General features: G+C 38.2%; 1 protein-coding gene across 2 annotated transcripts in view; it reads right to left on the reverse strand.

The window, feature by feature from the left end:
- Positions 1–26,644, reverse strand: part of LOC124605692 (nuclear hormone receptor HR96) — a 91,171-nt gene that overhangs the window by 29,664 nt on the left and 34,863 nt on the right. Inside the window, exons 2-6 of one of the 2 annotated variants that reach the window (XM_047137550.1) lie at positions 17,574–17,754; positions 17,197–17,375; positions 16,071–16,927; positions 15,723–15,960; positions 10,542–10,748 (exon numbers count right to left, since the gene is read on the reverse strand). In XM_047137550.1, coding sequence (XP_046993506.1) covers positions 10,542–10,748; positions 15,723–15,960; positions 16,071–16,927; positions 17,197–17,358 — 1,464 coding nt within the window. In that variant the 5' untranslated portion in view covers positions 17,359–17,375; positions 17,574–17,754. Of the gene's footprint in view, positions 1–10,541; positions 10,749–15,722; positions 15,961–16,070; positions 16,928–17,196; positions 17,376–17,573; positions 17,855–26,644 lie in introns of those variants that run through there. The other variant, XM_047137551.1, reaches the window with a different exon arrangement.

A 26,644-nucleotide genomic window follows, 5' to 3' on the forward strand; every position in this document is an offset into this window, starting at 1 on the left:
GACACTATCTACTAGGTCATTTATATATATTGTGAAAAGCATCGGTCCCACAACACTCCCCTGTGGCATGCCAGAGGTTACTTTAACGTCTGTAGACATCTCTCCATTGATAACAACATGCTGTGTTCTGTTTGCTAAAAACTCTTCAATCCCGCCACACAGCTGGTCTGATATTCCGTAGGCTCTTACTTTGTTTATCAGGCGACAGTGCGGAACTGTATCAAACGCCTTCTGGAAGTCAAGAAAAATAGCATCTACCTGGGAGCCTGTATCTAATATTTTCTGGGTCTCATGAACAAATAAAGCGAGCTGGGTCTCACATGATCGCTGTTTCCGGAATCCATGTTGATTCCTACATAGTAGATTCTGGGTTTCCAAAAACGTCATGATACTCAAGCAAAAAACATGTTCAAAAATTCTACAACAGATCGTCGTCAGAGATATAGGTCTATAGTTTTGCGCATCTGCTCGACGGCCCTTCTTGAAGACTGGGACTACCTGTGCTCTTTTCCAATCATTTGGAACCTTCCGTTCCTCTACAGACTTGCGGTACACGGCTATTAGAAGGGGAGCAAGTTCTTTCGCGTACTCTGTGTAGAATCGAATTGGTATCCCGTCAGGTCCAGTGGACTTTCCTCTGTTGAGAGATTCCAGTTGCTTTTCTATTCCTTGGACACTTATTTCGATGTCAGCCATTTTTTTGTTTGTGCGAGGATTTAGAGAAGGAACTGCAGTGCGGTCTTCCTCTGTGAAACAGCTTTGGAAAAAGGTGTTTAGTATTTCAGCTTTACGCGTGTCATCCTCTGTTTCAATGCCATCATCATCCCAGAGTGTCTGGATATGCTGTTTCGAGCCACTTACTGATTTAATGTAAGACCAGAACTTCCTAGGATTTTCTGTCAAGTCAGTACATAGAATTTTACTTTCGAATTCACTGAACGCTTCACACATAGCCCTCCTTACGCTAACTTTGACATCGTTCAGCTTCTGTTTGTCTGAGAGGTTTTGGCTGCGTTTAAACTTGGAGTGAAGCTCTCTTTGCTTTCGCAGTAGTTTCCTAACTTTGTTGTTGAACCACGGTGGGTTTTTCCCGTCCCTCACAGTTTTACTCGGCACGTACCTGCCTAAAACGCATTTTACGATTGCCTTGAACTTTTTCCATAAACACTCAACATTGTCAGTGTCGGAACAGAAATTTTCATTTTGATCAGTTAGGTAGTCTGAAATCTGCCTTCTATTACTCTTGCTAAACAGATAAACCTTCCTCCCTTTTTTTATATTCCTATTAACTTCCATATTCAGGGATGCTGCAATGGCCTTATGATCACTGATTCCCTGTTCTGCACATACAGAGTCGAAAAGTTCGGGTCTGTTTGTTATCAATAGGTCCAAGATGTTATCTCCACGAGTCAGTTCTCTGTTTAATTACTCGAGGTAATTTTCGGTTAGTGCACTCAGTATAATGTCACTCGATGCTCTGTCCCTACCACCCATCCTAAACATCTGAGTGTCCCAGTCTATATCTGGTAAATTGAAATCTCCACCTAACACTATAACATGCTGAGAAAATTTATGTGAAATGTATTCCAAATTTTCTCTCAGTTGTTCTGCCACTAATGCTGCTGAGTCGGGAGGTCAGTAAAAGGAGCCAATTATTAACCTAGCTCGGTTGTTGAGTGTAACCTCCACCCATAATAATTCACAGGAACTATCCACTTCTACTTCACTACAGGATAAACTACTACTAACAGCGACGAACACTCCACCACCGGTTACATGCAATCTATCCTTTCTAAACACCGTCTGTACCTTTGTAAAAATTTCGGCAGAATTTATCTCTGGCTTCAGACAGCTTTCTGTACCTATAACGATTTCAGCTTCGGTGCTTTCTATCAGCGCTTGAAGTTCCGGTACTTTACCAACGCAGCTTCGACAGTTTACAATTACAATACCGATTGCTGCTTGGTCCCCGCATGTCCTGACTTTGCCCCGCGCCCGTTGAGGCTGTTGCCCTTTCTGTACTTGCCCAAGGCAAGTCGTGATCAACCGACATCTCCAGGGATGCTGAAAGACAACATCCGCCAATGCCTCACCATAACTCCGGACATGCTTTACAGTGCTGCTCAAAACATTATTCCTCGACTACAGCTATTGTTGAGGAATGATGGTGGACATATTGAGCATTTCCTGTAAAGAACATCATCTTTGCTTTGTCTTACTTCGTTATGCTAATTATTGCTATTCTGATCAGATGAAGTGCCATCTGTAGGACTTTTTTGAACGTTTGTACTTTTTTTTGTTCTAATAAAACCCCATGTCATTCCAAGCATGTGTGTCAATTTCTACCTCTCTATCTACATTATTCCGTGATTTATTCAGTTTTCAAATTTATACTGACTTTTTGATCACCCAGTATATTAAACAGCACATTGTCCGTAACTGAAACAAAAGAATGGTGAAAATATGGCCATCACTGTGTTACTCATGTGTAGATTTCTATTGGTGTATGTCTGAAACTCAAAATTTTGGCTGTGATGTTTTGCTACACATGAAATATACAGGTTTCCCAAAAGCACTAACAATGTTTTGCTTCTTGTGGTTGCTTCTGCATAGATTTTTTTTAAATCATCAGTCTTCTCACTGTTCTGTTTGGCCTGCCACAAATTCCTCTCTTGTGCCAACCTCGAGATCTCAGAGTAGCACCTGCAATGAACGTCCTCAATTATTTGATGGATGTATTCCAATCTCTGTCTTCCTCTACAGTTTTTACCCTCCACAGCTCCCTCTATGCTACTGAAGTTATTCTGTGATGTCTTAAAAGATGTCCTATATTCTGTCCCTTCTTGTTGTCAGTGTTTTCAATATATGAAAATGCATATTACTCACAGATAAGTATCAACTTCTGAACTACAGTGTTTACTAAAATTATAGAAGTTATTGCAAACATCAATATAAAAGAATTAGTAGCAGAAGATGGACTCAGAATTTCCTCATTATAGATTTCAGAGAGAAAAGAAAGAATCTGAAAGATTTGCAAATTTAAAAACTGTGCAAGAAGTATACCAATCTAAAACTATGCTGGTAAATTATTTTCTCCCTTCACAGTATCTTGGGGCTTCCTTTTTTAGCAATGCACAATACTACTTGTAACTTTTCCAATGTGCATCAGCATGTGTACAAGTCTCCATATTTTACTCTGAAATTATCAGCTGTTGTTGCTGTCGTCTTCAGTCCTGAGACTGGTTTGATGCAGCTCTCCATGCTACTCTATCCTGTGCAAGCTCTCCCAGTACTTACTGCAACCTACATCCTTCTGAATCTGCTTAGTGTATTCACCTCTTGGTCTCCCTCTACGATTTTTACCCTCCACTCTGCCCTCCAAAGCTAAATTTGTGATCTTTTGATGCCTCAGAACATGTCCTACCAACCAGTCCCTTCTTCTTGTCAAGTTTTGCCACAAACTCCTCTTCCCCCCATTTCTTATCAATATCTCCTCATTAGTTATGTGATCTACCCATCTAATCTTCAGCATTCTTCTGTAGCACCACATTTCAAAAGCTTCTATTCTCTTCTCGTCCAAACTATTGATCATCCATGTTTCACTTCCATACATGGCTACACTCCATACAAAGACTTTCAGAAACGATTTCCTGACACTTAAATCTATACTCAATGTTAACAAATTTCTCTTCTTCGGAAACGCTTTCCTTGCCATCACCAGTCTACATTTTACATCCTCTCTACTTCAACCATCATCAGTTATTTTGCTCCCCAATATATCAAAACTCCTTTACTACTTTAAGTGCCTCATTTCCTAATCTAATTCCCTCAGCATCACCCGACTTAAATCGACCACATTCCATTATCCTCGTTTTGGTGTTGTCAATGTTCATCTTATATCCTCCTTTCAAGACACTGTCCATTCCGTACATTGCTCTTCCAAGTCCTTTGCTGTCTCTGACAAAATTACAATGTCATCGGTGAACCTCAAAGTTTTTATTTCTTCTCCATGGATTTTAATACCTACTCCGAACTTTTCTTTTGTTTCCTTTACTGCTTGCTCAATATACAGATTGAATAACATCGGGGAGAGGCTACAGCCCTGTCTCACTCCCTTCCCAACTGCTGCTTCCCTTTCATGCCCCTCGACTATTATAACTGCCATCTGGTTTCTGTACAAATTGTAAATAGCCTTTCACTCCCTGTATTTTACCCCTGCCACCTTTAGAATTTGAAAGAGAGTTTTCCAGTCAACATTGTCAAAAGCTTTCTCTAAGTCTACAAATGCTAGAAAAGTAGGTTTGCCTTTCCTTAATCTATTTTCTAAGATAAGTCATAGGGTCAGTACTGCCTCATGTGTTCCAACATTTCTACGGAATCCAAACTGATCTTCCCGGAGGTCGGCTTCTACCAGTTTCTCCATTCGTCTGTAAAGAATTCGCATTAGTATTTTGCAGCTGTGACTTATTAAACTCATAGTTCGGTAATTTCCACATCTGTCAACACCTGCTTTCTTTGGGATTGGAATTATTATATTCTTCTTGAAGTCTGAGGGTATTTCGGCTGTCTCATACATCTTGCTCACCAGATGGTAGAATTTTGTCAGGACTGGCTCTCCCAAGGCCGTCATTAGTTCCAATGGAATGTTGTCTACTCCCGGGGCCTTGTTTCGACTCAGGTCTTTCAGTGCTCTGTCAAACTCTTCACGCAGTATCGTATCTCCCATTTCATCTTCATCTACATCCTCTTCCATTTCCATAATATTGTCCTCAAGTACATCGCCCTTGTATAGACCCTCTATATACTCCTTTCACCTTTCTGCTTTCCCTTCTTTGCTTAGAACTGGGTTCCCATCTGAGCTCTTGATATTCATACAAGTGGCTCTCTTTTCTCCATGGGTCTCATTAATTTTTCTGTAGGCAGTATCTATCTTACCCCTAGTGAGATAAGCCTCTACATCCTTACATTTGTCCTCTAGCTATCTCTGCTTAGCCGTTTTGCACTACCTGTCGATCTCATTTTTGAGATGTTTGTATTCCTTTTTGCCTGCTTCATTTATTGCATTTTTATATTTTCTCCTTTCATCAATTAAATTCAATATTTCTTCTGTTACCCAAGGATTTCTACTAGCCCTCATCTTTTTACCTTCTTGATCCACTGCTGCCTTCACTACTTCATCCCTCAGAGCTACCCATTCTTCTTCTACTGTATTTCTTTCCCCCATTCCTGTCAAGTGTTCCGTTATGCTCTCCCTGAAACTCTGTATAACCTCTGGTTTAGTCAGTTTATCCAGGTCCCATCTCCTTAAATTCCCACCTTTTAGCAGTTTCTTCAGTTTTAATCTACAGTTCATAACCAATATATTGTGGTCAGAGTCCACATCTGCCGCTGGAAATGTCTTACAATTTAAAACCTGGTTCCTAAATCTCTGTCTTACCATTACATAATCTATCTGAAACCTGTCAGTACCTCCAGGCTTCTTCCATGTATACAGCCTTCTTTTATGATTCTTGAACCAAGTGTTAGCTATGATTAAGTTATGCTCTGTGCAAAATTCTACCAGACGGCTCCCTCTTTCATTTCTTATCCCCAATCTATATTCACCTACTATGATTCCTTCTCTCCCTTTTCCTACTCTCGAATTCCAGGCACCCATGACTATTAAATTTTCGTCTCCCTTCACTACCTGAATAATTATCAGCTAAAATGTTCTAAATTAGTATTAAGCTGGAAGTCCAGTCCCTTCTAATTGGCTATAACCACGAAAAGTAATAATGTGTATAACAGATCCTATTAATACACAGTTTAGGGTCTTCCATGATAGGTATAAAAATGACTAAGGGATTGGGACCACTGCACAATCGAATAGTGAATGGTGAACATAAAATTTGACTATAGTCAAAAGCTTAGCACATTCACCGCCATTCCTTCACTTTTCTTTCCACTGTTACCTTTCCAAAACCGATCAATTTTTATTTCATAATCAGAACTCACTCACATTATGTCATTGACAAAAATATATTTCATTCATTTTTCAGGACAGGTGAATACAAAAGCATTATCTCTAGAAGATGAATCCAGATAGACACATGTATCAATAAATATGGAGACAATTTCACTTTCCCTACGAAATCTTGATCTCTACCTACTGCTGCCCTCAGTAACATGATGATAATCATTAACGGCATGTGCCTTGAGGTATGATTTTCTTCCTCCTTCCTCATTATTTAATTGACCAAGGAGGAAACATAAAAAGGCAACAAATGAAGCAGACACATGAGAATAAAGCTATATAAAAAATGAGATAGACAGAAAACGCAGAATGGCTAAGCAGGAATGGTCAAGGACAAATGCAAAGCTGTAGAAGCATTCATGACTATGGAAAAGGCACATGCCACCTAGGGGAAAGTAAAGCAGTCTTTGGAGAAAAGAGAAGCAGCTGTATGACTATCAAGAGTTCAGATAGCAAGCCGGTACTAAGCAAATAAGGGTAAGGTGGGAACAATATATAGAAGGGCTATACAGCACACATGAACTTTAAGCCAATATTATAGGAAAGGAACAAAGAGCAACTGAAAGTGAGATGGGAGATATGGCACTGGGAGAATAATTTGAAGAGCACTGAAAGACCTACACAGAAACAAGGTCCCTGGAATAGATGACATTCCCCCAGAATTATTGAGTACCTTGAGAGAGCCAGCCAAGACAAAATTATTCCAACTGTTGTGCAAGATATATGGGACAGGTAAAATACCCTTACACTTCAAGAGTTAGACAGTCTCATGTTTCATGGATCATTTTGCACAATAAATCGTAATGATGTGGAATGAGTCATTTTAAATTCACATTGCAAATTAATTTGTAAATATGGCTACATGTTGAACATTCATAAGATGCTTTTTTATTTTTTTTATTTACAGATGTGAGTTAGTAAATTCTACTCACCATCTTTTACACATTACAATAGCAGAAATTCTCCTTTGCAACAGGAGTTGTCACAGAGAACCTTTGTTTTCAAATTTTACTTGCTGTCTGTCCGACATTTTATATCACTGGGTACGTGATAAAAAATTTTAGCTGCAGCATTGTGCACCTCTTCTTGTGACAACATTAATGTGGAGTAATGAAAGTCATTTTTCCTTCTGGCATTGTAATTATGTACATTACTGTTCATTTTGAACTGTGGTGGATTATTTACAGCAAACTTCAAGATGGAATAAATATACTCTGAAGCACTAGTCAGAAGGCAAAACTCCTTAAACAGTTGTTTACAACATTATCAAGCATGAGCACCACATATTATTTCTTACAGTGCTTTTCTGCACTGTCTTTGAACAGAGTGCTTTCTGATGAATGAGAATTTCTCTGTCAGAGCATCTGTGAATAGGAGATTTTTATAAGAAAGAGGTAGAGCACTGTGAAACAGTTATAACTGGTGCATTCTCACCACATCCACTTGTAGTATTTCATAACCCTTTGATAGCATAATTTACAGGAATAAGTGTTTGAACAAGCTGTGTATGTTACACATATTACTTTGTTTCATTAAAAGTACACAAAAAAACTGTGACATAAAGTTCAATAATGGTTCAAATTGCTCTGAGCACTATGGGACTCAACTGCTGAGGTCATTAGTCCCCTAGAACTTAGAACTAGTTAAACCTAACTAACCTAAAGACATCACAAACATCCATGCCCGAGGCAGGATTCGAACCTGCGACCGTAGCGGTCTTGCGGTTCCAGACTGCAGCGCCTTTAACCGCACGGCCACTTCGGCCGGCTTGTTCAATAATCACGCAGCAGAACACATATACGACATTCTCTCTATGTAAATTGTATGCAACACTGCTGGACAGACCAGCAGAAAGTACAGTGTTTGTACAGATACAATCTTCTTTCTTTTGTGTCTTTCATAACTTAAATACGAGGGCGGTTCAGAAAGTAACCTCCGATTGGTCACAGTGCGGGTTGTGGGGGGAGTAGCGACGCCATCTGTGCGTTCACGCACTCAACAGGTCAGTCGGCATCAAGCCGTGGTCGAGTGAACGTCGTACCTGCGCTAGTTTAGTTTTTGTGGCAGTTTGAAATGTGTGCTGCAATAGAAAACCCCGCCAAATGTGAAGTGCGTGCTGTCATAAGGTTTTTTACAGCCAAAGGATATTCTGCAGCAGCTATTCATCGTGAGCTTTGTGCCGTGTACGGACCAAGAGTTATGAGTGAAGGAGTTATCCGTGAATGGGTATGTTTATTTAAAAGTGGACGAGAAAACGTTTCATGATGAAGAGAGGAGTGGTAGACCATCATTGGTGACTGACGAACTCGTTCAGACAGTTGATGCAAAAGTTCGTGAAAATCAACGTTTCTCAATGTCGGAGTTGTCTACTGGTTTTCCACAGATTTCTAAGACTCTCTTGTACGAGATAGTGACAGCAAGATTGGGTTACCGTAAGTTCTGTGCACGATGGGTGCCCAAAATTCTTACCGACCACCACAAAACTCAAAGAATGGCCTCTGCATTAGACTTTCTGTCACGTTATGAGGATGAAGGAGAACCATTGTTAAACAGAATCGTGACCGGTGACGAAACCTGGATTAAGTACGTGAACCCTGAGACAAAAGAACAATCAAAGATGTGGGCACATTCAAATTCGCCTACCAAACCAAGAAAAGCCTCGCAAGATTTTTCTGCCAGAAAACTGATGGCAACGGTGTTTTGGGATGCCAAAGGGGTGTTGTTGGTTGCATTCATGGAACGTGGTACGACCATTAATCAAGACGTGTACTGTGAAACAATAAAAAAGTTACGACGGGCTATACAGAACAAACGCCGTGGTATGCTGACTTCCGGTATAGTTTTTTTGCACGATAACGCCTGTCCTCACTCTGCTCGCAGAACAACGGCCCTTCTTGAGTCCTTCAAGTGGGACGTTATCAACCATCCACCTTACAGCCCAGACCTGGCGCCAAGTGATTATCACCTCTTCATGCATTTGAAGAAATGGCTCGGGTCACAGCGGTTTGATGACGCCGAAGAGCTCAAAGATGCGGTCACAGGCTGGCTCCAGGCACAAGCGGGTGATTTTTATGCAGAAGGAATTTCAAAGCTTGTGAAGAGATACGATAAGTGCCTCAATCGCTATGGAGACTATGTAGAAAAATAGTGCAAAGATGTAGTTGTAAGATGTATATATTAAAATATTTTTATTTAACTTGGTGTATTTTTTTAAATCAACCGGAGGTTACTTTCTGAACGGCCCTCGTACGTCATACATTTTATGAATAATGATTCTTGATTTAACAGTGCCTCTCCATAAATCAGTTACAATAAAATCAGTTTATGCATGTCCTATTTAGTTTTCCCACCTTACACTTTGTGCAATTTAGAAAATGTGTTAAATATTTGTTGCCTAAAGCAGTTTAGGGAAAACCAAGAAAAACCTACTTTTGAATGGCTGGATGGGGATTTGAACCAACTGTCTTTTCAAATGTGAGTTCAGTGTCTTTGATGAAGACACTGAACATCTAACTTGCTGTTTAATTCAACAATGAAGTTTCAACAAGATTTTCAATGCAAAGTAGATGTAATAATAACGTTCTGGTATGTTAAACTTCCTGGCAGATTAAAACTATGTGCCAGACCGAGACCCTAACTCAAGAGCTTTGTCCTTCATAGGCCAGTGCTCTACCAACTGAGCTACCCAAATATGATTCATGAACCACCTCACAAGTTTACTTTGCCAGTACTTCAACTCTTACTTTCCAAACTTCACAGAAGTTCTGCAAAACCTGTGGGTCTAGCACCCCTGGAAGAAAGGATATAGCAGAGATATGGCTTAGCCACAGCCTGGGGGATGTTTCCAGATTGAAATGTTCACCCTGCAGCAGACTGTGTGCTGATATGAAACTTCCTGGAAGATTAAAACTGTATGCTGGAACGAGACTCAAACTCAAGACCTTTGCCTTTCATGGGCAAGTGCTCTAGCAACTGCATTACCCAAGTATGACTCACAACCCATCCTCACAATTTTACTTCCATCTCACTACCTCTGTTGGTAGAGCACTTGCTCATGAAAGGCAAAGGTCCGGAATTCAAGTCTCGGTCCAGCACACAGTTTCAATCTGCCAGGAAGTTTCATATCAGTGCACGTGTTTTGGTATGTGTTCTCAAATAACTCTTTTTTCTTTTTTTAAAAAAAAAAAAAAAAAAAAAAAAAAAACACTGCAATAAACCTGTTATCCTGGAGTAAGATGCACTTAAAGAAATTGAAAATATTTAATACTCGAGAAAGGAAGAAGAAGCAATTTATGATCTGCTAAACATAGCTGACAGAGGTACCATGCAAGTTGGATAACAAAAGCACATTTGTTTACTTTTGGCACATCTAAATGAAAATGTACCAGTTACATGCTTGTAAATTCAAATTTTAACCTGCGGCCTGTTTAAGATGACTGTCTTTTTGTAATCTAATGCTACAATAGATATCAATTGTCTATATAAAAATATGTTTTATGGATTCCTACTAACTTAAGAAAGTACTTACCTTCCAAATATGATTGTCTGGATCATAAGACATGGCACTACGTAGCATTAGTATTTCTGTGCAGCCTCCTTTCAGCAGAGCCACTTGATCTTCCTGACACATATTTTTAAATGCATTTATTTTCTTTGCTGTTTTTATCAGTCGACGTATGGCAACAGCAGTTAAATTTATCACATCAAGTAAAACTGGAGCTTCATTCACACTGGCCTTTAAAATAACAGAAAATGTTTAGTTGCACTCTCCCCACATGGCAGTGACTAAATTTCAGCATCTTTGAAATGCCATAATATTAAATACAAGTAAAAATACTGAATTTGATATTCCTAAACCATTTTAATACAGCAGACCATAATATCATTCCTCCCTCCAATCATTGTACAAATTTCGAAATTGAAAATCGACAATGGTGATAGCAGAATAACAAATCAACTAAAATTTTTCAAAAGTGGAAAAGCATCTGGATCAGATTAAATACCTATATGATCATACAGAGGTTATGTGAAAGAACTTGCTCCCTTTCTAGCAGTAGTTTGTCGTAAGTAGTTGGAATACTAAAGGATACCTAGCAACTGGAAAAAAAATCACATCATTCCCGTTTTCAAGAGGATCATAGGTCATACACATATAGTTAAACACATGTATCACTGAGGTCTGACTTGTTAAATTATGGAACATGTTCTATGCTCACATAATATGACATTTTTGAAGAATGAAAATCTTGTGCAAATCCACATGCATTCTGCAATGGATTCTGCAAACTGTGATACTGTGCAACTCGGCTCAAATTGCTTGTCAATAAGGTCCAAAGTGCCACAGACAATGATGCCCAGGTTGTGTTGTCTTGTGTTGTATTCCTCAAATTGTAAAAGGCATTCAGTATAGTTTTGCGCTGTTGTTTAGTGAACAAAATACAAGCGTACCTAGTATAAACAGACTTGTGATCGATAGATGTAATTTCTGTGGTACCCCAAGGGAAAGTTATAGGACCATTACTGTTTTGAAAATATATAAATGATCTAGTGCATAATTTTGGAAGCTCCACGAGGCTTTTTGTAGATGATCCTGCTGTCTACAGGTAGTGTAAAACATTAGACGACTTTACCAAAATGCAGGAAGATCTTTGGAAGATTGTTCACTGGTGCAGCAACTGGCAGTTAACCCTGAAACATAAATAAATATAACATACTGCACGTAAATAGATGAAGAAATCCACTGTCACTGAATAACATTATTGGCAACAAATCACTGTTAACAGTCATTAACTGTAAAATACATAGACATAACCACCTGGAGTCACCTAAAGTGGAATGACCCTACAAAACAAATTGTAGGAAAAGCAAATACCATGCTCAGATGTAATTCATCCGTGAAAGAAGTGCCATATAAAGCAGTTGCTCAATGTGTTCTTGAGTACTGCTTATCAGTCGGGGACCTTCATCAGATTAAGTTAACAGAGGAGGCAGAGAAACTCAAACAGAGAATGGTGCAATTTGTCATGGGAACATTTAGTCAGTTTGGGAACATTGCAGAGAAGATCAACAAACTCCAGTATCAGATACTACAAGAGAAGCGTTGTGCATCACAGAGAAGAGGTTCATTACTGACATTCCGAGAAAGCATTTTCAAGAAAGAGGCAGGCAACATGTCACTTCTGCCCACAATTTCTTACAACATGACAACAATGAGAAAAATCAGAGAAATTACAGATCATAGTAATTGTTTTTCCCACACATCATCTGAGAATGGTGTAAGGAAGACAAGCACAGATAGTGGCACCAGAAGTACCTTCCACCACAGACCGTATGGTTGTTTTTGGAGTACAGATGCAGGTGTTTCCTTTTAAATCTATAAATCAGAAGCACTTTCCACAAAATTAAGGAACGGAAAGCACAAATTGGGCAAAGCACAAATTCAATGATGATCCAACATGAAATTGTTTGTGATTTTACACTGACTTCTGTTCCACTTTATCAGTGCTCCATTCTCAAAGCAACTGTTCTCTCATCAGTGATATACACTTAGGAAAACATTTGAAGCAACCTTCTCTTTTATTACATGAGAAAAAAGAAGAAAACTTGCTTCTGGCTCCAGCCACTAGTCACTGTCCATTTGACACTTCAGATTACAAAATATTTCTTTTACACAGGAAAATAAATCAGGCAATTTTATGCAATGATCACTGTTTTGGATTGCAAGTCCTGTAAAAATCATGTGCAGCCCATTCTTACAGGGTTCCAATTTAGAACTTTCTAAAAGATCAATTCATAGTTTGACAGTTTGTGCAACATTTGTGCTATATGCTTGAAGAAGCAGTTAACAGTTTTTCCACTAATAAAGAAGTTGTAAAAATAAATTAATGATAAGAGTGTAAACTAAACTATTTAATTGTCAACCCTGGTTGCACACTCTGTTCTCAAAGTGTGCACAGACAGCATACAAGCCCCATTAACAAATATAATAAACAAGATCTTCAATGCATTACTTTTCCAGAGTACCTTACTAAAGAAAGGTAAAGTGAAGAGTACTGAAAACTAACACCAGTTTCACTACTGCTTACATTCTCAAAAACAACTGGATAAGTTGTTGAAGGTAGACTAATGAGTTACACAGACAAACAATCTTTTTAATGAAGCAAAGCTTGGTTCCTGAAGTGGGAGGAATACAATATCACTATTACATAGTTCACAAAAGGTCATAACAACAATGACTATGTGTTACAGTCTTGTTCTTAGACTTGTCCAAGGCTGCTAGGTGTCAGAGGAATAGCAAGCACGTAATTCACACATTTGTTGCTGACAATTTTTTAGTAAATCAACTGTCAGACAATAAACATATAAAAATAGGTCTTCCTCAGGATACTGTTTTTGGTGCAGTTCTGTTTTTAACATACATCACTTATTTTCCAGACAGTAAAAGATATGAAGAAAAAGTTTTCTTTGCTGATGGCAGCAATGTCACATTCATTGATAAAACATCAGAACTCCTGAATGAGATTTCCACTCTGCAGCGGAGTGTGCGCTAATATGAAACTTCCTGGCAGATTAAAACAGTGTGCCGGACCGAGACTCGAACTCGGGACCTTTGCCTTTCGAGGGAAATTGCTCTACCAACTGAGCTACCCAAGCACGACTCACACCCTGTCCTCACAGCACACACTCCACTGCAGAGTGGAAATCTCATTCTGGAAACATCCCCAAGGCTGTGGCTAACCCATGTCTCTGCAATATCCTTTCTTTCAGGAGTGCTAGTTCTGCAAGGTTCGCAGGAGAGCTTCTGTTAAGTTTGGAAGGTAGGAGATGAGGTACTGGCAGCATTAAAGCTGTGAGGATGGGGCGTGAGTCGTGCTTGGGTAGCTCAGTTGGTTATCTTTACAGCACTAAGTGAGTTGTACATATCGGGAAAACATTATTAAGTACTTTACTAATAATTCTATACATAATCACTGACTAAAGCCAGTTTGGATTTACAGTTAGCAGGGAAAAACAACCAAAAAGCTCTAAACAGCATTTTCTATGAGGGAACAAAATTGTATTGTAAATTGCTCGAGAAGATGGAAGAAATTACTCAAACACATCTCTTTAAAAAGGTTACCAAAACATTGCTCACAATTAATGCATACCATGCAATCAAGAACAGCTTAGTGGATTCAGAATAGTGGTTAATAATGTAAGGGGATGACTACAACACCTTGTCACACGACAATAGTGTGGGGCTTTTGCAGGAGTATCATGTCCAAACATCTGGAGTGCATGATAGTAATATCTTATCATTCTTCCGAATTCAACATCTCACTGATCATGAGGGTATGCTAGCTCAGTTTTCCAGGGAGAATGAAACAAGGACATGGTGATGTGCATGACACATGATAGCATGTTGTGATCCTGGAATCAGTTTTCTGATCATATTGAAAGGAGTGCAGCAAAGAGGCATAGCAGCACTTTTGGTCCGGAAGTCAGCAGCAGGTGCCTGCAGTGTGTGCAATGACAGTGTAGCGATTATTTTGTCTCAGGCTTACGGCATGATGGATGTCTTGTAATGATACTGTAATAATAGTGTTGCACCAAAATGATTTTTGTGAAAGGAAAAATTGTTTAAGGCAGTGAGATCAAGTAAATAAAATAAGATAATTTTCCATCCACCATCTCAGATTTGGGTGAAACTTTGCTTATTTATTTTTCCCTACAGATATAAGAAACCATACCGAATTTTAAGATTTTATCCCTCTGCATTTTAATTTTATAATCTGTTTAAGCTTGAAAGTTATGACACTTTTACTGCAATGTTACAAAATGACACTGCTAACATTTTTAAAATAAATTACAGTATTTTGATCGTCCAGTCTCTGGAGTATTTGGGGATTAAGTACCTATTCTGAAATATAATGAATAAACACATTCATCCAACATCTTTGAGTAAACCCACCAAGGCACAAAAAAACATACTTTCTAATTTGTTATTTATTTTGGGGAAAAAAATAAATAAACATTTTAGCATTACACTGAACGTCATGTAAAGGAAAAGGTTTGGTCCCAGTAATACATTTTTTTCAAAATAACTCTCTAAGCTTCGACTATCTCATGGGAAAATAAAATTAGGTCTTTTGGTTCTTTTGGAGTATTTTTCCTGCTACACTGGATATTTTAAATCTTTTTTAGCCATCTCCAAAATCTATTATTGTTCACTCAACTGTAAAATCCAATTTTGGAGAATTTTTAGTAATTTTTTCAGTGTAATTCAAACTTCTACATTTTCTGGTATCCTTTCTTTATGTGGATGAAGATAAAGCAGTAATTGTTAACAGCAAATTGTTGCAACAGTATCTGAAGCACTGATTGGTTTACTTTGTAGGCTTTGATATTTAATTTTGATTATCTTATTTCCAAGTGTGCAAAACCCCACCAATAACATACAAACACATAAGTAAAATCTTAATTTTAAGAAGTTAGTCACCTGTTGTGGAACAAGATATTGAACAAATATCAGAATGTTATTGATGTCTGTGAAAAGTCATCTTTAAGTGTAAGTAACAGTTATTAAACAGGTGCTTCCATCTTTTACAGGCAGTAGAAAATTCCATGTGAAATACCAAAGGTACTAACATGCTTGCAGTAATAAAACAACAAAAAATACTTGTAGAATTTATGTAAGTTACGTGGTGATACAAAAAAACTTCAAACTAACCTTAAATCTGCAATCATCTCCCACCAGAGCAGAAATATCATCATCCAGTGGATCATGCAGTGCCTTGTTGGCAACTATGAGCTCATTTAGCTTGGCTCTTTCAGCATCATTAAGTTCACGAGAATTTTGGTGGGTCTTTGCCAGTGAACTATAGGCTTCAAATTCCAATTTAATCGCTTCACTGAGTATTGATGCATATGAATTTGATGATGGATAAGAATTTGGGATACCTGGTACTCTGAAATATAGAGTTTTCAACTGAATTACATGACTGCTTAGAACGCTAAAAAGAACTACTTACTTAACACTAAAATTGTAAATATTTGTTTTAGGTATAAGAAATATTACCTCTGTACATCCTGTAAGATTTCTTTAGCAGCTTCTGATATTGATGAGGCTCCACTCGCTTTCCAGATTTTTTCATGTTCATGGTAATGATCTTGTTCTCGATTTCTCCACTCACCCGACTCACGTCTCTTCACATTTTTGTTGTTTGGTGTAACTGTGGTTGGAGCGGACGCTGCATATTGTTTTGACAGTAGTTCATCCACCTTGTGGTTATTTATAAGAGAGGATAACAATGGCATTTCCCTATTTCTTCCAATATTTTTCAAAGAGTTTTTGTACACTGCTTGTGATGACGAAAGTCTGTGAGATTGAGGGGACTGATGCACTACACCACTATTGCTATCTGCATGTCTGCTCTCTGAATCACAAAGCATGTCAGGTGTTCTTGAACCATTAATAGTATTATTTTCTGGAGGTGATGTGGGGCTAGATGCACTTGTTGCTGAACTTGGGGATGGATAAGGTTCAGCTACATGCTGGCTCCTCAAAGGTGAAAGTTGTAGCCTCTCATCAGATGGGCTGCCAATCCACATCTTTGCGGGAGGTGGGCTTCCCTCAGGTCCACCGTCTTTCGAATGCGACGAACTCTCTGGAGACAGCAGTGACACACCATGATCAACATACTCGAACGAGTCTTGAGAAGGTTCTGGTTTGAATTTATTTTGATTTGAAGTGAATGGACGTTTCCGGGCTCTATTTTGTTCTATCTTCTGTCGTTTCATTACTTTATCTTCCTCTGACATTATATAATCTTTCCTCATTCCAACTGCAAAACATTTCTTTAATCTACAGCGCTGACAGAACCTTCTTGTGACTATTGTTATTTCGCAGTTCTCATTAAAAGGGCATCTAAATTCCTGAAAATGAGTGACAATGAAATTTCTATTTATGTAGCATTATAATTTACTATTCTATACATCGAATTTTGCACATACATTACGTTATTCGCTCTGTTTACATGATAATCACATTACGCTTTGCAACACAGACCTAAGAAGCATTAACTATTTTTTCTGTGCTTTCACGTACTTACAGTAATTTATTATACACGGATACTGACATACGCTTCATACTGTGTTACAGTAGTTGTACTACATAGCAATAAAGGAATAACTTGCGAATTTACCTTATTTTTCGGAGCGTTTCTCCTGAAAAATGCTTTGCACGATTCACAGGTAACTGCACCAAAATTGTATCCTAAGGCTTTGTCACCACAAACACCGCAAATCTTTGTATCAGACTTCGTTGTAGCATTTTCTGTGGCTACTTCTTTCGGTTCAGTAGCCATTGGGATGGTCTGTAAAACTACATAGACACAGACCACATATCAATTAATGGAACATCAAACAATGTCTGCATCATGGTACATTAAACTGGTTAACAATACATGTACAAATCATCATAGTGGAAATTAACAGTAGGTGATTAGTAACAATTAGCACTGTGTTAGCAAATAAAGTACAAATCTTGGGCAACGCGCTATTTACACTTAAATATACTTACGTGAAACACGGTGGCACAGAAAACCCGCTTCAGTTACGCCCCCGTGACGTAGTGACACATTATTCCATCAACAGAAAGCGAACGCTTCTGGGCCTCTTCACTGTCACTTTATCAGCTGCCTGCGTTCGCCATGTTACTGACGCATAATAAACACAAGCAGGTTCAAGTTCACACACGGATTCTGAAAATAGGAGTGCTCGTTACGTGCAGCATTGGCTGTGGCAGTTCTTACTAACAGTAACATTTATGTGAAATTTGTTTTCACTAGGACATCAGCCTAAAGTCGTCCAATTCATGCATTTTACTAGTAAATATCGTGATAACTATGTTTTTTCTATGGGTGGCGTAGTTACGTCACACGGTGACTGGAGTTGCCGACTGCCTATTGCTCATTGAATTGATTGGAGTAAAAATGATTAAAGAATGAGTGAACGCCTCCTAAAATACTTATAAACAGACAGTTACATTCGACTGCCTTTACATTCATTTTAATGACATACTTTAATTGCAAAAGATGAATGAGGCGCATTTCGCGGTGAATGACATAAAGAGTCGAAATCGTTTAATTTACTGATTTTTTCTTACATATATGAAATGGTTCATATTGCAACCATGTGGTTTCGAAGAAAACGTACCGGAGTTGTTTCAAGCCAGTGCGTTAGTGGCAACAACCCTCAATAGTTTATAAAAATAAGTTAACATTCATAAAACAATTGTATAGAATAACGTTCGTTTTCTTTCTTTTTTTCCCAGTCACGAATTCCTCTCCTGTGCCAATGTGCCAACCTCTTCGTCTCAGAGTAGCACATGTAGCCTACGTTCTCAATTATGTGCTGGGTGTATTCCAATCTCTGTCTTCCTCAACGGTTTTTGCCTTCTACAGCTCTCTCTAGTACCATAGCTGTCTTAACAGATGTCTTATAATCCTTTCCTTTGTCAGGGTTTTCCACATATTCCTTTCCTCTCCAATTCTCTGTAGAACCTCCTCATTCCTTACCTTATCAGTCCACCTAATTTTCAACATTCGTAAGTAGCATCACGTCTCGGATGCTTTGATTCTCTTCTGTTCTGGTTTTTCCATACTCCATATTTCACTACCATGGACCGCTGTGCTCCAAACTTACTTTCTTAGAAATTTCTTTCTCAGATTAAAGCCTGTGTTTGATACTAATAGACTTCTGCCCCTTTTGCAGTGCTAGTCTGCTTTTGATGTCCTCCTTACCCCATCTGTCATGACAATTAATCCTAATATTAAGTTTCTCACTGTTCTCATTTCTGCTACTTCTCATTACTTTCGTCTTTCTTCAATTTTCTCTCAGCCCATACTCTGTACTCATTATATTGCCCAATCCACTCAGCAGATCATGTAATTCTTCTTCACATTCACTCAGGATAGCAATGTCATCAGTAAATCGTAACACTGATTTCCTTTCACCTTGAATTTTAATCCCACTCCTGAACCTTTCTTTTCTTTCCATCATTGCTTCTTCAATGTACAGTTTGAACAGTAGGGGCGAAAGAGTACATCCCTGTCTTACAAACTTTTTAATCTGAGCACCTCATTCCTGGTCATCCATTCTTATTATTTTCTCTTGGCTCTTGTACATATTGTATATTGCCTGTTTATCCCTGTAGCTTACCCCTAGTTTTCTCAAAATTTATCTTGCTTCATTTTACATTGTCAAACGCTTTTTCCAGGTTGACAAATCTTATTAAAATGTCTTGATTTTTCATTAGCCTTGTTTCCATTATCAAACACAATATCAGAATTGTCTTTACCTTTCCGGGCAAACTGATCGTCATCTAACTGGTAAAGAATTAATTTTACAAAGCTAAGGAATTGGCCTACTATGATGTCAGAGACGTAATAGAGGAGTGTTGTAACAAATAAAGGATGTTGTGTGTGGCCAACAAAATGTGATTTTCAGGAAAACTGCTAAAGTGCAGCCTCATCATATTTACAATTAAACTTTTTCTTGTGTACATAAAAAAAAAAAAAAAAAAAAAAAATAAATAAATAAATAAATAAATTTAGAGAAGGTCTCTCTAAAGAAGTATATTTTTGTATCATGTGTTTCCAGTCTGCTTTCATTGCCACTTAATGTACACAGTATACTAAATCTGCATCATTTATCAGTCGCAACTGAATGGAGTGTGTCAAAATTACATAGACACGTGGCCTGTTTACAGTTTTTCATATAACATATAAAAAACTGTATACAATAAGGACAAATGTAACAAATGAAAACAATGTTGTGTTGTCCAGTCACTGTTGAAAAATTCTCCAATAGAGTATAAAGGGTACAATTTCAAGTCCTTTGTAATTTTCCTTTTGAATAATCCTGGCAGCTGACAACATGCTTCTCAAGGCAGTGCGTTGAACATTCCAGACTGTTGACTGCTGATACTTCAATGTTCCTCTTGTCCCTTCTGTATTTCCTGCCTCATACTGAAAGCCTCCTATTTGTCTTTGACATTAATGAGGCATACAAATACATATTGGTTGAAAACTACTTACTCCTAGCCAAGTGAACATGGGCTTGTAGTGCTCCAACCTTTTTCTAGGAGTGATGATCCTGAAAGTGTCTGTTTTGTTTTAGCATTAACACATACTTGCAACCTGAAGTGTCCCCCCATAAGAGCAGGCTGAAATTAATGTAGCTATGAAATAGTGCACACTACACTGTTATAAGGTATTGGTCAATTAATACATCTTCTAATCTCCTCAGAAGGTGTATTACACATGGGAGCTTGGAGCGTGCGCGCGCGCGCACACACACACACACACACACAACACACACACACACACGCACGCGACAGGTTGTTTTATTTGTTAATTTAGGTTTTATTTTTTATGACCAACTGTGATGTTTTCAGAGAATACATCTGTTGCTTGTACCACAGTTTTCCCTTTGGAGAAAGGATGATGTCATCACCAAACTTTAACATGGGGTTGTTAAAACCTACATCATTGACATAAATAAGGAACATAAAAGGTCTTATGATAGATCCCTGTGGTACACCATGTTCCAGTGTTTGTTTATGGAAGATTGCTCCAGAGGCTGACACTACTTGCTTTTGAGTCTGAAGATACGATTGAAGAGCTGCCGGAACAACACCTCCAATACCATAAAATTTTAGCTTACCAAGGAGTATCTTGTGTGAGATGCAGCCAAATGCCTTGCTGAGATCACAGAGTGTATGTATCACACTTTCTCTGTCCTGAAACCCATGTCTTTTCTTTATAATTAAGTCCTGTGCTTTCGTAACCACCGACTTTCCTTTGTGAAAGCCATACTGTGTCCTGGAAGAGTTTATTGTCTTCAAAGTAACTTTGTATCTGGTTATCACAGACTCCATAACTTTTAGCCAAAACTGGGATTATTGAAATTGGTCTAAAACTGGACACGTCAGATAGGTCACCTTTTTTTGTAGACTGGTACTGTCCGTGCCAGTTCCAGGAACTCTGGGAAGAGACCAAAGGTGGCCCCCAGCCAACTTCTCCCCCTAAGTATTTCACAGTTGAGGTACAGTTTATGGATGTACACAGTATGCACCAAAATTCTTGTTGAGGATTTTACAAAATGAAAGAACATAGTACCCTATGACTACAATATCAATGAGTCACAGCAGACTGATTCAGTTCATGCAAATATGAGGGTGTAACAGTTTGATGGGATAATGGAATGATCACATAGTTTGTCATAAATCAGGTAGGTGGCAGACTGCAGTTCATTGCAGAGAAAGCAAATGAAGCTCTCAAGGAAGTTTACGATTGGTCAATAACCAATAAAGTGACATTGAACATAAAGAAAACTAATGCCATGAATTTCAGTTTGAAGAGGGAAAATGACAATGTTAAATTAAATGTAGATGGTACCTATACAGACTGTGTAACAAATGCAAAATTTCTAGGAATGAATATTGATTCTCAGTTGAAGTGGTGTGAACTCACAAAGGTATTTGCAAACAGAATGTCATCAGCATGTTATGCCCTTAGAATCCTATCATCAGTGTGTAACATTCAGTATCTTTTAGTTACAGACTATTCATATGTACACTCAGTTTTTAGCTATGACATTCTTTTTGGGGGAACAAATGCACAAAATATGAACACAGTTTTCAAACTCCAGAAAAGAATCATAATCAAAAATGGTATTTGAGCTCATTGTAAAGATCTGTTCAAAAAATTGGGGTTTTAACTGCTCTGTGTGAAGACATTTACCAGTCAATTGTAAACATAAAAAATAACATTGGTAATTACTGTACAAACAGTTCCATGACCATGGAACAAGAGCTAGACTCAACTTGTATTTGCCAAGAAAAAATAAACATAAAACAGCATTTTTTACCAAGGAATAAAACTGTACAATAAATTACCAAAGGCGATTAAAGAAATTGTAAAAATACACTTATTTAAAAAGGTGGCTAAAAATACCTGTTATGCAATACATTTTATACATTGAAGGATTACTTAGATAAAACAGTAGGGGTTGGTAAAAAAAATGTTATACAAATAAATAATAATAATGATTATAAAACATCCAAAATTCCACATAACACCTTCACACTGTTTCCCCCCCTTCTTTTTTCCTTTTCTAGAAAAACTTACCCCCAACCTATGCATTGTACAATACTAACACCTCTTCCTATTTCTGAGCTCAACATCTCACTCATTATAGAGAGATGCTGACTCAGTTTTTCAGGATAGCAAATGGGAAGTTGTGGTATAGAAAATGGCCCAGAGATCACCAGTGTGTGTGTGTGTGTGTGTAGTGAGTGAAGTGTTATGAAACAATGTGTGTATAGTGTGTGCAGCGAATGATAGTGAGATATGAGTGAACAGTGTGGCATTACATTATTTAATAAGTTATTTGGGGAAAAAATATACCAGGAGTAAATTAATGATTGTCTCTAACTAGAGGTCTGTAAATGTATGTGTGTATGAATTAGCTTATTTTAAATTGGTCTAAACTTGTAAATACTTTGACATGTTCTACATTCTTGTAAAAAGAGATCTGTGGATGATTAAAGCTACCACTACTACTACTACTACTACTACTACTATTACTATATTGGTAGAATACTAGGAAATACGTGTCCCTGTACTGGTACTGTTGTTGCTAAGACTGTAGGATAAGCAACTTTCAGAGGTGGTAGTATCGTTGGATGACATTTCCAGATATGAGTTCCTACATAAAACTTTATCTTCTATCTCCCATTCGACAAGAACTAGAAGTATGTTACATAAATTATGAAACACCCTGTATAAAACACCCATCTTCACATGTCCTGTATTACTAGTACATTATTTGTATAATATGTAATCAACAAGATCAAATAAAAATCAGGTCAGATAGAATTCCCAGATGCAAGAGGTATTGAGCGTAGAGGCACATGCAATAGGTACAAAATGGCTTTCTTTCAGACAAAGAGTGAACACATGCATACAAAGCCAGTGTTGTCTCTGAAAATTTCTGCCAGAGTGCAACTACCTTTACCACATGAACAGTATCTGGAAATAGCAGCACAGTGAAGCTCATTGTAGTTCGTGGTATTTTATTGTTACACAGCTTATGGGTAAATGTGAATCTATTAACCACAAATGTAATCATTGTAATGATAGGATGATTATGCACAGCATTTTATGCCTACTCACAATTTTAAATACTGTACTTTATTTCATGTTGCACCACTCTACCTTCATCTTTTAAAAATATGAAACACAACTAAAATATCATTGATAAAACACACTGAAGAGATTAAAAATAAAACTGTTCTTGCAACAAAATTTTCGTAAAGTACATGTAGCATCCATAATCTATACTACAGTATAAAGACAAGTTGGCGTTTAATTTCTTGACTAAAAATCTCTAAAAGTTCTTGACCAATTTAATTCAGTCTAATAGAAGTATGGATGGGCATGGGTCACATACTTTTTAATATATATTATATATGTAAATACATATACAAGTCATCACTTAATGTTGTTACCAAAAATCTGGATAAGTTACTGACCAATGTAGCTCAAATTTTTACATGACACTAATAATAATTTGAACAGACACAGACTATATACTTTTAATATATGTAATACATACATCATATAACAAGGAAAGGTTGTTAGCAAAGACTGCAAAAAGTTCTTGACTGATTTATATCAGATTTTTACACAATGCTCTAATAAACATTCTGACAGACATAAGTTCAATATGTTTCCAGTATACATAGTATATAAATTTGTATACAATATATAAAGGGGAGCAGTTGCTGTTTTTTATGCTTCTTGTAATGCTGAACATAACAAATATGTGGTTAGACAAATGAGAAATAGACAGTTGAGAAAAATGACCTGTCAGAGGACAGAATAAACTACAAAAACAATATCAATTTCGAGATGCTAAAGATGATAGCACAGCACATGACATTTAGACTACATGTAATATGAGCACTAAGATCTTGCACATTAGCAACCAGTGACAGTAAAAATGTCCCTTTTAATGACCGCATGACCTTCACAGCAGAATACGTTGTAATCAGAACAACAGATGCTCAAAGCAACCTCCCTGTAAACCCAAACATTGTGCAACCCGCTCGATCATACAGCATTGGACCCTTCACAGCAACGCTGTATCCACAATAACAAGAGTAGCATGAACACTTGCTACCAATTCCTTCAAATTTGTCAGCAGAGTAGAGTACAAGTGCTCCTTCAGGTGTCCCCACAGGAAGAAATCCCAGGATTTACTTCCGGTGAAGCTGGTGGCCATACAACTTGACCTCCACATCCAAGCCATTTCCCTGGAAATGTTTTGTCTGACCACTGTCGCACATTAAATCGAGAGTGTGAAGGTGTACCATCATGTTGGGACCATATCCTCTGCCAAACATGTTGGAACATCTTCCAGCACATCAGGCAGATAGTTTGAGAGGAACACATGATACCTTTGTGCAGTCAACTGGTCAGGCAACATGTAGGGGCCCAAACACCTGTCGTCCAATATTCTGGCCCAGATGTTGATACCAAAGCGAACTTGATATCCACAGTCACGGGTGACATGCAGGTTAACCTCACACCAATGGTGGGCATTGTGAATTTTGAAGACACCCTCACGAGTGAATGCTGCTTCATCTGACCATATTATGGTGTTCATGAAGTCATCGTTGGCTTCCTGTTGTTGTTGGAACCATTCACAGAATTGCATCCGCTGATGGAAATCTGCAGGATGCAGGTGTTGCATGAAAGCATAATGATATGGTGTAGCCCATGCTCATGCGGCACGTTAATGACCATGCCTCGCCTGACACACAGCTGCCTTGCTACGCTACGTGTACTTCGCTGAGGTTCTTGGCATATGACCTCCTGAATAGCTTCCTCAGTAGCAGGAGTACGGCAAGTCTGTGGACGACCACTGTCACATGATGGTGGAAGGAGAGAACCTGACTCCCAGAGGTGCAGCTCCAGACAACGAAATACATTTTTATCCGGATTACGTCGACGAGGATATTTAGCAGCATATTCTTGAGTGGCAACACCAGCCTGGTTATCAGATACACCAAGGTCCAGAAGCATGTCCACATATTTATCGTTTGTGTATGCCATATATCTGCCACACTAGTTTGGAGGTTTACAATGAGAAAATTCGATACATGTACACACGTACACTGGAGACTGTCACAGGCGTGTTACTCCGCTTGCAACTAGTCCCTGTCTGATGGACAGTGCATACAGTAAAAACATGCTGTCAGTCCTGCACACTGTTCCACCTAAAGTGCATTACCGTTCTGACAGATATTGCTCTGCTTGATTCATCCCAACACTGCTAATTGTGAAATGTTCGGTTTTGAACTACATGTTTCCCTAATGGTAATAGACATGATGTTTCCACAATCCCATCGATTGAATAATAATAATAATAATAACAATGCATCGAGATACTTACTAAACAGCATGCGGTTACCAGTTTCAATGTCGAAAGGCATAATTAGTGGGACCATGGTGATAACACACACAAATAGTAACCAAGTTTGGACATTATTCGCAAAGCACATTGCTAGTCCTACTGGTAACATAAGGCCCTAACGAAATGTAATGGACCTGAACAAGGCAAGAATAATAGTTGGTACTAATCCATGGGACCATTGGAGGAGTGTACAGAGAAAACAGATTTTGCATCTGGTATATGAAGTGGTGTGAATAAATTCACTCCCACAATGTGGAAAGGGCATCTTTCAAAGCTGACCAATCCTCCATTTCTCCGATTGTAGTATGTAAGTGCAAATGATTTCTAGAAGACCAGCTGCAATCACTGTTGACAATTAAGATGCCACATACCCTACCACCTGGACTACATTTACCAAATAAAAAACATACACCTCAGCCCAGGATCGACCTCCTGCATGCTAACCCAAAACACTATCCACTGCATCAACTGTACAGCACAACTAATACGTACTGACAGAGATAGTTACCATGCATGTGTTGCCAGATTTCCACTCTTTAATGTCCTCTTTCTGCTGGACACAAATTTTTGTGAGAGGTCGATAGACACACAAACATACACACAAAATTCAAGCTTTCGCAACCAACGGTTGCTTCATCAGGAAAGAGGGAAGGAGAGGGAAAGACGAAAGGATGTGGGTTTTAAGGGATATATAGAATGACAATATTAGCAAAAGTCTCAATAAGTTCTTGACCAATTTATTTCAGAATTTTACTTGATAGCCTATTACATAGGCTGAAAATTTTTTAATATACACAAAACAAACAACATATCAGAGCGTGGAATGTTAGATCTATTTATCAGACAGGGAGGTAAGAAAATTTAAAAAGGAAAATGGATACATTAAAGTTAAATATAGTGGGAATTAGTGAAGTTGGGTGGAGGTGCACCTTACTTCTAGTAAGATGAATACAGGATTATAAATCCAAAATAAAATAGGGGTAAGGCAGGAGTAGGTTTAATAATGAACAAGAAAGTAGGAATGTGGGTAAGTTACTGGAGTGAACACATTATCGTAGCCAAGAGAGGCATGGGGCCCACAGCTACCACAGTAGTAGCAGTTTATAT

Source organism: Schistocerca americana, chromosome 3 (assembly GCF_021461395.2).
Source record: "Schistocerca americana isolate TAMUIC-IGC-003095 chromosome 3, iqSchAmer2.1, whole genome shotgun sequence".
NCBI classification, from domain to species: Eukaryota; Metazoa; Arthropoda; class Insecta; order Orthoptera; family Acrididae; genus Schistocerca; species Schistocerca americana.